The sequence below is a fragment of the Nipponia nippon genome, unplaced genomic scaffold (genome assembly GCF_047370975.1).
Source record: "Nipponia nippon isolate SJK-2023a ecotype South Korea unplaced genomic scaffold, ASM4737097v1 scaffold_38, whole genome shotgun sequence".
NCBI lineage: Eukaryota > Metazoa > Chordata > Aves > Pelecaniformes > Threskiornithidae > Nipponia > Nipponia nippon.
Window position 1 is genome coordinate 491,708 of NW_028262356.1, and position 11,164 is coordinate 502,871.

General features: G+C 68.6%; 1 protein-coding gene across 1 annotated transcript; it reads left to right on the plus strand.

Annotated features, from left to right (window-relative positions):
- Positions 1 to 2,754: 2,754 nt before the first annotated feature.
- On the plus strand, positions 2,755 to 10,941 carry LOC148053616 (uncharacterized). Its single transcript, XM_087772975.1, has 8 exons — positions 2,755 to 2,929; positions 5,045 to 5,196; positions 5,499 to 5,601; positions 6,215 to 6,461; positions 6,824 to 6,933; positions 7,495 to 7,627; positions 7,924 to 10,394; positions 10,826 to 10,941. The coding sequence occupies exons 1-8, from the start codon at positions 2,755 to 2,757 to the stop codon at positions 10,852 to 10,854; spliced, it is 3,420 nt and encodes a 1,139-aa protein (XP_087629101.1). The 3' UTR covers positions 10,855 to 10,941.
- The last annotated feature ends 223 nt before the right edge of the window (positions 10,942 to 11,164 follow it).

Sequence of the window (11,164 nt, forward strand, 5' to 3'; positions counted from 1 at the left end):
TCATCCTCCATCTTCATCCTCCTTCCTCCCTCATCTTCGTCCCCATCCTCTTCCTCCTTCATCCCTCCTCCTCTGCACCCCCCTCCTCCTTCTACATCCTCCTTCCCCCCTCCTTCTCCATCTTCACTCCCCATCCTCCTTCATCCCCATTTTCATCCTCCTTCCTCCCTCCTCATCCTCACCGGCCTTATTCCCCATCCTCCTCCCTCCTTCCCTCCATCCTCATCCTCCTGCTTTCCCCCCATTTCCATCCTCATCCTCCTTCATCCCTCCTCATCCTCCTTCATCCCCATCTGGATCCCTCCTCATTCTCCCCTTCCTTCATCTTCATTCTCCTTCCTCCCTCCTCATCCTCACCCCCCCCTTATTCCCCATCCTCCCCCCTCCTTCCCTCCATCCTCATCCTCCCGCTTTCCCCCCATTTCCATCCTCATCCTCATCCTCCCTCATCCCCCTCCCCCCCGTTGCGGCTCCGCCGTTACCGAGGAAACCCGCCCCCGGCGGCCGCGGCGGGGGGGCCCAGGCGGCGGGGGGGGGGGCAGGGGTTCGGGTGCCCCCCCACCCCCACCCCGAGGACCAGGCGTCCGAGCCCCCCCCCCCCGCCCCGGGGACCCAGGCGTTCGGGTGCCCCCCGCCCCCAAAGGACCCAGGCGCCCGAGCCCACCCCCACCCCCTCCCCGAGGGGACCCAGGCGTCCGGACCCCCCTCCAGAGCACCCATCCCCCCACCCCCCCTCCCCCCCCTCTGAGGACCCAGCCGTGCGGGCCCGCCCCGCCCCCCCGCTATTTTTAGCCACCGGTGCCTATTTTTAGCTCAGCGACTTCAGCGCCCAAATTTGGCAGCGGCGGAGTCGGGAGGGGGGGGGGGAACCGCGGCGGGGGGCGGGGCCAGCGCCGGGGGCGCCCGCGAAAGGGGGGGAGGGGGAGAAGGGGGTTCCCAGAGGCCTGGGGGAGGGGGAGGGGGGGCCCGGGCACCTTTGGGCCCCCCCCCCCCCCCGGCCGCCTGGATCCCCCCAAGCGGGGGCAGCCCCAGTGCAGCCCAGCCCAGCCCCCTCCGGCCCCCCCATCGCTTGGTTGTGTCCGTCAGTCCGTCCCTCTGCTGATCCTTCCACCCCCCCATTGACCCCTGCACCCCATTGGCTCCTCCGCCCTACCCTTGACCCGTCCGTCTGTCCGTCCATCAGCCCTTGAGCCTCTCCGTCCCCCTCTTGACCCTCCCTCCACCCCTCCATTGACCCTCTCCATCCCTCCTCCCCCCGTTGGCCCCTCCATCCCCCCATTGGCCCCTCCATCCCCCCGTTGGCCCCTCCATCCCCCCGTTGGCCCCTCCATCCCCCCGTTGGCCCCTCCATCCCCCCATTGGCTCCTCCATCCCCCCGTTGGCCCCTCCACCCCCCGTTGGCCCCTCCACCCCCCCGTTGGCTCCTCCATCCCCCCGTTGGCTCCTCCATCCCCCCGTTGGCTCCTCCACCCCCCGTTGGCCCCTCCATCCCCCCGTTGGCTCCTCCACCCCCCGTTGGCTCCTCCACCCCCCGTTGGCCCCTCCACCCCCCCATTGGCTCCTCCACCCCCCCCATTGGCTCCTCCATCCCCCCATTGGCTCCTCCACCCCCCGATTGGCCCCTCCACCCCCCGTTGGCTCCTCCACCCCCCATTGGCTCCTCCACCCCCCCCGTTGGCCCCTCCATCCCTCCCGCCATCCCTTGAGCCCTTCCATCCCCCTCTTGGCCCCCCAATCCCTCTGTTGACCCCTCCCTCCATCCCTCCCTCCACCCCCCACTGGTTTCTCCACTCCTCCATTGACCCACCCGTCCATCTGTCCATCCATCCCCCCGTTGATCCTTCCTTCCACCCCTCCATCCCTCCCTCCCTTGACTCCCTGTTGGCTTCTCCACCCCTCCGTTGGCCCATCCGTCCATCTGTCTGTCCGTCCTCCCATTGACCCTCCCCTCCCTCCCTTCCTTGACTCCCTGTTGGCTTCTCCACCCCTCCGTTGACCCGTCCGTCCATCTGTCCGTCCATCCTCCCATTGACCCTCCCCTCTCTCCCTCCCTCCCTTGACTCCCTGTTGGCTTCTCCACCCCTCCGTTGACCCATCCGTCCATCTGTCCGTCCATCCTCCCATTGACCCTCCCCTCCCTCCCTCCCTTGACTCCCTGTTGGCTTCTCCACCCCTCCGTTGACCCGTCCGTCCATCTGTCCGTCCATCCTCCCATTGACCCTCCCCTCTCTCCCTCCCTCCCTTGACTCCCTGTTGGCTTCTCCACCCCTCCGTTGACCCGTCCGTCTGTCCATCCACCCCTCGAGCTCCTCCACCCCTCCCTCCATCCCCCCATTGACCCCTCTGTCCATCCCCCCGTCCCTCCGTCCATCCGTCCCTCCGTCCCTTGAGCCCCCCGCCCCCCATTGGCCCTTCCACCCTCCCTTGACTCCCCCCCCTCCCTCCACCGCTCCCGCCTCCCGCGGAGGGGGCGTGCCCCCAGCCCCGCCCCTCCCCCAGCCCCGCCCCCCACCGCGCGCCATCTCCTATTTCGGTGCGAAGCCACCTCGCACCGCCCCCCTCCCCCCCACCCTTGCGCCGCGCGCGCGTTAGCGTCAGCGCTGACGCTGCCGCCCCCACCCCCCCCCACCCTCCACCACCACCACTGCGAATGGGCGGGGCGGGGAAGGGGGGGGGGGGGGGAGAGTGACGCGGCGGTGACGTAGGGCAGCGCGGTCCATATAAGGGGCGGGCGGGCGGCGGCGCGGCGCGAGGATGCTCCGCTCCACCAAGGGCGCCTCCAAGGCGCGGCGGGACCAGATCAACGCCGAGATCCGCGCCCTGCGCGACCTCCTCCCGCTGCCCGAGGGCGACCGGCCGCGCCTCTCCTACCTGCACGTCATGGCCCTCGCCTGCATCTACACCCGCAAGGGCGCCTGCCTCCGGCCCGGTGCGTGAGGCCGGGACGGGACGGGGACGGGGATGGGGAGAGGGAACGGGACTGGGACCGGGGAGGGAGCGGGACCGGGATGGGAGCGGGACCGGGATGGGAGCAGCACCGGGATGGGAGCGGGACCGGGGAGGGAGCGGGACCGGGGAGGGAGCGGGACCGGGGAGGGAGCGGGACCGGGATGGGAGCGGGACCGGGATGGGAGCAGCACCGGGATGGGAGCGGGACCGGGGAGGGAGCGGGACCGGGATGGGAGCGGGACCGGGGAGCGAGCGGGACCGGGGAGGGAGCGGGGAATGGCATCGGGATGGGAGCGGGGAATGGCACCGGGATCGGAGCGGGGAATGGCACCGGGATGAGAGTGGGGAATGGTACCGGGATGGGAGCTGGGAATGGTACCGGGATGGGAGCGGCACCAGGATGGGAGCTGGGAATGGTACCGGGATGGGACTGGGGAATGGCACCGGGATGGGACTGGGGAACGGCACCAGGATGGGAGCCGGGAATGGCACTGGGATGGGGAAAGGAATCGGGACTGGGATGGGAGCTGGCGCCAGGGAATAGCACCGGGAGGGGACCGGGCATTGGCACTGGGATGGGGCGAGGAATCGGGACTGGGATGGGACCGGGCACCGGGATGGGACCGGGCATAGGCACAGGACCGGGGAATGGCACCGGGATGGGACCGGCCACCGGCATTAGGAAGGGGACAGGAACGGCTGTGGGGAGCGGGGGAGCGGGGGAGCGGGCTGAGCAGCGAGAAGGGGCTGGAACCGGGCTGGGAGCGGGCTGGAACCGGGCTGGAACCGGGCTGGGAGCGGGCTGGGAGCGGGCTGGGAGCGGGCTGGAACCGGGCTGGAACCGGGCTGGGAGCGGGCTGGGAGCGGGCTGGGAGGCGGCGGCGGCGGCGGGCTGGGGACAGGCAGCGGAATGGGAAAGGGGAGCCGGCACCGGGCTGGGAAGGGAACCGGCCGAGGAGCGGGGCTGGGCACCGGGAGGGGGACAGGCAGCAGCGTGGGGACCGGGATGGGGACGGGGATGGGGACGGGGATGGGGACCAGGACGGGACCGGGAGCGGAGCGGGCAGGGTGGGATCAGCACCGCGGACAGGGAGCGGGACCGGGATCAGCACCGCGGAGAGCGGCGGGGGGAAGCGGGATCAGCACCGCGGAGAGCGGCCGGGAGCGGGCAGGATAGGGCCGGGAGCGGGGCCGGGAGCGGGAACCGGGATCGGGGCTGGGACAGGGAACCGGGATAGGGACCGGGACCGGGGACAGGGACCCGGGATAGGGACCGGGATAGGGACCGGGACCGGTGACAGGGACCCGGGATCGGGGCTGGGAGAGGGGACCGGGATAGGGACCGGGACCAGAGACAGGGACCCGGGATCAGGGCCGGGATCGGGGACCGGGATAGGGACCGGGACCGGTGACAGGGACCCGGGATCGGGGCTGGGAGAGGGAACCGGGATAGGGACCGGGACCGGGGACCCGGGATCGGGGCTGGGAGAGGGGACCGGGACAGGGACCGGGACCAGAGACAGGGACCCGGGATCAGGATGGGGACCCAGGATCAGGACAGGGACTGAGACTGGGGCCAGGGACAGGAGATCAGGGCTGGGACAGGGGGACCGGGACCAAGACCAGGGATCAGGATCAGGACCCGGGATCAGAACAGGGATCAAGACTGGGACCAAGGACCAGGGATCAAGATCGGGACCTGGGATCAGGGCTGGGACCAAGACTGGGGCCAGGGACCAGGGATCAGGGCTGGGACAGGGGGAAGAGAACAGCAACCAAGACCCCGGGACAGGGACCGGGGCTGGAACTGGGTCAGGAACTGGGACCAGGGACCAGAGCTGGGGCTGGAGACGAGGGACGGGGACAGGGGCCAGGGACGGGGACAGGGGCTGGGGACAGGGTGGGTCCACACGGGTGATGCTGTGGCTCTTGCCAGGGCCACCATAGGTCCGCGTGGGTGAGGCTATGGGTGCCACCAGCAACTCCATGGGTGCCGGGGCCACGTGGGTGTCCCGGGGCTGCGGTGGGACCTTGCGGGCTAGGTGGCGGGCGCTGGATGGGTGCCGGATGGGTGCTGATGTGTGTCCCCATGCAGGCCCGGCGCGGGGAGCACCCATGGAGCTGCTGGGGGGTCCGGAGCTGGCCGACCTGGTGGCGTCGCTGCCTGGGTTCCTGCTGGCCGTCACCCGCGAGGGGAAGCTGGTCGGCGTCACCGACAACGTCGCGCAGCACCTGGGGCACTCCATGGTGGGCACCCGCGCGTGGGGACGGGGTTGGGTGCTGGGTGCTGTCCCTCCTGGGCGTAGGTAGCTCTAGTGCTGCAGGATGATGGGTGCTGGGTGCCAGGGGAGGGTGCTGGGTGCTGATCCTCCCGCCTCCCCCCATGCAGGTGGTCCTGGTGCTGCAGGACGATGGATGTTGGAGGGTGCTGGGTGCTGATCCTCCCCCCCTGCACCTGGTGGCGCAGGGCAATGGGTGCTGGGGCGTGCTGGGTGCCAGGGGAGGGTGCTGGGCGCTGGGTGCTGATCCTCCCGCCTCCCCCCGTGCAGGTGGACCTGGTGGCGCAGGGCGACAGCATCTACGACCTGCTGGATCCGGCCGACCACCCCCTGGTGCGACATCAGCTCACCCTGCCCGGGCCCCCCCAGGCAGGTGGGTGGGGCCTCCGGGGGGGCGGGGCCGGGGGGAGGGGCTTGGGGGGGCGTGGGCAGATGGAGGGATGGGTGGGATGGAGGGAGGGATGGAAAGACAGAGGGATGGATGGGAGGACAGAGGGTTAGAAGGACAGAGGGATGGAAGGAGGGATGGATGGAAGGACAGAGAGTTGGAGGGACAGAGGGATGGGTGGGTGGAGGGGGGGGGAGATGGAAGGAGCGAGGGTTGGGGGGATGGATAGAAGGACAGAGGGATGGAGGGACGGATGGAAGGAGAGAGGGAAGGAAGGACAGATGGAGGAATGGAAGGATGGAAGGACAGAGGGACGGAAGGATGGACGGAGGAATGGAAGGATGGAAGGACAGAGGGATGGAGGGATGAATAGAAGGACAGAGGGATGGAAGGATGGATGTAGGAATGGAAGGATGGAAGGACAGAGGGATGGAGGGATGGATGGAAGGATGGAGAGATGGAGGGAGGGAAGGACAGAGGGATGGAAAGAAAGAAGGTTGGAAGGATGGATGGAGAGATGGATGGATGGAAGGATGAAGAGACGGATGGAGGGACGGACAGAGGCCGGAGGGACCAACAGAGCCCCCTCGTCCCCCAGAGCGCCTCTTCCGCTGCCGCTTCACCACCTCGCGGGCCTCGCGCCGTCCCAGCGCCGGGCGGAAGCTGGTGCTGCTGCGGGGCCGCTTCCAGGCCCCTCCCGGGCCCCCCGGGGCCCCCCCTGGGCTTTTCGTCGCCTTCTGTGCCCCCCTGGACCCCCCACCCTGGCCCTGCCCCGACTGCCTGCTGCTGCCTGCGTTCCAGAGCCGCCACGCCCGCGACCTCGCCCTGCTCGACATCTCCGACAGGTAAGGACCCAGGCATCCAGGGGGGGACCCAGGCATCCAGGGGGGGACCCAGGCATCCGGGGGGGGGGGGACCCAGGCATCCAGGGAAGATCCAGGCATCCAGGAGGGGATCCAAGGGTTTTTGGGGACCCAGGCATCCGGGAGGGGACCCAGGCATCTGGGGGGACCCTGGTGTCCGGGGGGGGACTGAGGTGTCTGGGAGAGATTCATCGCCCACCCCGCTTCGTGCAGATCCCAGGGACCCAGGCGTCCGGGAGGGGACCCAGGCGTCCAGGAGGGGACCCAGGTGTCCAGGGGGACCCAGGCACCCGGGGCGGACCCAGGCATGGGTGGGCAAGGGACCCAAGCGTGTTGTCCTGCAGCGTCCTGATCCACCTGGGCTACGGGAGGGGGGAGCTGCTGGGTCGCTCCTGGTACCGGCTCCTGCACCCCGAGGACCTTGGCCACGTCGCCCGCCAGCACCTCCGCCTTGGTGAGTGTCCCCTGGGGTCTCCCTGTCCCTCCTGGCTGTCCCTTGGGTTCCCTGGGGTCCCTCGGCCCCCCCTGCCCCCCCCATGGCCTCCCTGTCCCCTGGCTGTCCCCCGGGTCCCCATGTCCCCAAGGGTGTCCCCCATCACCCTGGGTGTTCCCTGGGTTCCCTGCTGTCGCTCTGCCCTTCCCCAATGTCCTCGGTGTCCCACACATCCCCTGGGGTCACCTTGTCTCCCCCCTGGGTGTCCTCCATGTCCCTGTTGACCCCCCATCCCTGTTGACATCCCCATGTCCCCAGCCCCCCCAATCACCCCGTTTCTGCTGATGTCTCCATGTCCCCACCCACCCCAATGGACCTCATTGATGTCCCCACGTCCCCAGTACCCCCAGTTGCCCCATCCCTCTTGATGCCCCCATGTCCCATCCACCCCAGTCGAGCTTGTTGATGTCCCCAACCCCTCCAATCACTCCCATACCATTGATGTCCCCATCCCCCCAACCACCCCCTCCCCTCCCCTGCCCCCACACCCCCGTCCCCGCTGACGTCCCCGTGTCCCCGCAGCAGGAGCAGGGGCAGAGGCGCGGGGGGAGCTGGTGACACGGCTGCAGCGCAAGGACGGCCTGGGCTGGACGTGGGTCTACGCCCGACTGCGCCCCGAGGGCCCTGCCCTGCTCGCCCACAATTTTGTCATCAGGTGAGTGGAGCCAGGCGTCCGGGTGGCCGTAGCCCACCCCGGGGGACCCAGGCGTCCGGGTGGCCCCAGGGGACCCAGGCATGCAGGAGGTCCCACTAGCCCCAGGGGACCCAGGTGCTCCATCACCCCCGAGGGAAGTCCAATGTCTGGGCACCTTCCACCCCACATGGGACCCACGTCCGGGAGCTCCCCACCCCACATGGGATCCATGGGTCTGGGCACCCTCTGCTCCCCTGGGGGGACCCAGGCATCCGGGCTCACCCCAGACGCCCCATAACCCCCTGTCTCTCCCGCAGCGAGGCTGAGGCCTGGTGCCTGCGGCAGCAGCTGGCAGCCGAGGCCCCCCCGGGCCCCCCCGAGCCCTTCAGCCCCGGCTTTGACTTCCCCGGTGCCGGCATCGGAGCTGGTGGGGACCTTGGTGTCGGCGCTGGCCCCGGCGTTGGCCTCGGTGTTGGCCCTGCCATTGGATCCGGTGTTGACCTCGGTGTTGGATCTGGGCTTGGAGACGACGTTGGAGCTAATGTTGGTGCCAACATTGGTCTTGGCCTTGGCCTTGGGGTCAACGTTGGATGTGGCCTTGGAGCCGATGTTGGACATGGTCTTGGAGCTGGCCTTGGGGCCAACGTTGACCCTGGTCTTGGAGCTGGTGTTGGACCTGGTCTCGGAGCCAACATGGGACCTGGTCTTGATGCCAACATGGGGCCTGGTCTTGGAGCTGCCATCGAACATGGTCTTGGAGGCAACGTTGGGGCCAACGTTGACCCTGGTCTTGGAGCCGGTGTCGGAACGAACATTGGACGTGGTCTTGGAGACAGTGTTGGACATGGTCTTGGCTCTGATGTCGGTGCTGGAGTTGGCATCGGCGTGGGAGCCGGCATCAGAGTCGACGTTGGCCTTGGCGTGGCAGCTGGCGCCAGCGCTGATGTTGGCCCCAACCTTGGGGCTGATATTGGAGCTGCTCTTGGAGCTGGCGCCGGAGATGATGTTGGAGCTGGTCTCCAAGCCAATGGTGGAGCAGACGTTGGCCCCAGTCTCGGAGCCGGTGTTGCTCTCAGTGTTGGGGCCAACATTGGGCCTGGTCTCGGTGGCGGCGTCAGAGCCAGCGTCGGGCTTGGCATTGGAGCTGTTGGCCCCACTCTTCCATCTGATGTCAGCGCTGGTGTTGGACTCACCGTCGGTGCCAGCGTTGGAGCCAATATAGGTGCTGGAGTCAGCGCTGGAGTTGGACTTGGCCTTGGAGCCAATATTGGAGCCAACGCTGGCTCCAGTCTTGGATCCACTGTTGGACTTGGTGTTGGAGCTGCTCTTGGAGCCAATGTTGGCTCCGCTCTTTCCTCTGGTGTTGGACCTGGTGTTGGACTTGCCATTGGAGCTGCCGTTGGAGCCAATGTTGGCTCCGGTCTTGGATCCGGTGTTGGACTTGCCGTTGGAGCTGGTGTTGGAGCCAACGTTGGCTCTTCTCTTGGATCCGGTGTTGGACTTGCTGTTGGAGCCGGTGTTGGAGCCAACATGGGCTCTTCTCTTGGATCCGGTGTTGGACTTGGCGTTGGAGCTGGTGTTGGAGCCAACGTTGGTGCTGCTCTTGGATCCGATGCTGATGTTGGTGTTGGACTCAGTGTTGGAGCCAATGCTGGCACTGCTCTCGCATCTGATGTTGGCTCTGGTGTTGGACTTGGCGTTGGAGCTGCTGTTGGAGCCAACATTGGTGCCGGCATTGGCTCCGCTCTTGGATCCAGTGTTGGACTTGGCCTCGGAGCCAACGTCGGCTCCAACATTGGCTCCTCTCCTGGATCTGACATTAGCACCGGTGTTGGACTTGCAGTTGGAGCCAGTGTTGGAGCCAGCGGTGGCTCCAGTCTTGGATCTGCCCTTGGATTTGCCGTTGGAGCTGCACTCGGAGCCAACGTTGGCTCTGGGCTTGGACCCGATGTTGGCAGCACTGTTGGACTCAGCCTCGGAGCCAACATTGGAGCCAACGTTGACTCTGCCCTTGGAACCAGTGTTGACACCGGCATTGGACTTGGTGTTGGAGCCAATATTGGATCTGGCGTTGGATCCGGCGTTGGACTTGGTGCTGGAGCTGCCGTTGGAGCCAATGCTGGCTCTGCTCTTGGATCCACCATTGGCCTTGGCCTCGGAGCCGCCGTTGACCCTGCTCTTGGATCTGGTGTTGGCCTCGGTGTTGGAGCTGCCATCGGAGCCAACGTCGGCACCGCCCTTGGCACCGGACTTGGCCTTGGAGCTAACCTCGCCGCCGGCGTTGGCTCCTCTCTGGGCCCCACCATTGGCGCTGCACTTGGAGCCGCCGGCGGAGCCAACGCCGGCGTAAGCTTGGCCGCAGGCGCTCGCCTCATGCCGGGCCTGGGGGTCCCCGAGACGCCGGGGGGAGCCACCGAGACCTGGACACCCCCCTACACCCCCCGGCACGCCCCGCCCTTCGCCTTCGGCCCCCCGGAGCCCCCTGAGGCAGCACCCGAAAAGTTACCGCCGAGTCCCGAGAGTCCCGGGGGGATCCCAGGTGGGACCCCCGGCTCCCTCCTCACCCCCGAGACATCACCGCCGCCACCCCCGCCGGCCCCGCCCGGCCCCGCCTTGCGGCGCCTACTCCAGGGATTGGCCGCCGCCGCCGTCGTCAACCGTGGGGGAGTCAGGCGTTCGGGGGTTACCCCCAGCCCCCGCCCGCCCCCCCCGCCCCGGTCGCCCCGCGACCCCTTCGCTGAGTTGTATCAACTCCCCCAGAGCCGCCTCCAGGACGCCTTCCGCCAAGGTAGGGGGTCCGGAGGCCTGGGTCCCTTTGGGGGGGCACCCGTCGGGGTGGGGGTGAGGGGTGGGGGGTGACGGGGTGCCTGGGTCCTGGTGACGGGGGTGGGGAGGGAGCCTGGATGCCTGGGTCCCATCTTAGGGGGTGCCCGGGCGCCTGGGTCCCCAGTGGGGTTTGGGGGTGAAGGTAGGGGTCCCGGGTGCCTGGGTCCCTTGGCGGGTGGGGGGGGGACACTCCCAGATGTCTGGGTCCCTTGGGAGGGTGCAAGGGGGGGGGTTTGCGGCCCAGACGCCCGGGTCCCTTGGGGGGGTTCCCACCCCGGACGCCTGGGTGCCTCGATGGGGGGGTGCACGGTCCCTTTGGGGGTAGGGGGTGGGGGGGCTGACGGCCCGGACGCCCGGGTCCCTGACGCCTGTCCCCCCCCCCGCTCCCCGCAGCCGGAAGCCAGCGCGCCCCGTCGTTCTGAACTAAGTCTGTGACGCGACTTGCCCCCAGTATGGCATATTGTCATTGTCACCCCGGCCCGGTGCCACCGTCCCCCCGGCCCCGGCCGCGGCCCCCCCCCCCCCCGGCCCCCCCGGGGCCTTTCGTGCTAATTTAACTCGTAACGAGTCTCTAAGGTAATTGGGGGGGGGCTGGTGGCCCCCCCCTCCCCCAGCCCGGACGCCTGGGTCCCGTCCCCCCTGTCCCCGTCCCCACCCCCACTCCGGGACCCGTCCCCACATTTTGTGTCAGTGGGTGGCTTGGACCCACCTGTAGGAGCCTGTGCCCCCCCC

Excerpts from the sequence above, each read along its gene's own strand:
- LOC148053616 (XM_087772975.1), top strand. The coding sequence starts at position 2,755 with ATGCTCCGCTCCACCAAGGGCGCCTCCAAGGCGCGGCGGGACCAGATC. Across the intron at positions 5,602-6,214 it reads GCCCGGGCCCCCCCAGGCAG|AGCGCCTCTTCCGCTGCCGC; the intron begins GTGGGTGGGGCC and ends CTCGTCCCCCAG. Across the intron at positions 10,395-10,825 it reads CCAGGACGCCTTCCGCCAAG|CCGGAAGCCAGCGCGCCCCG; the intron begins GTAGGGGGTCCG and ends CGCTCCCCGCAG.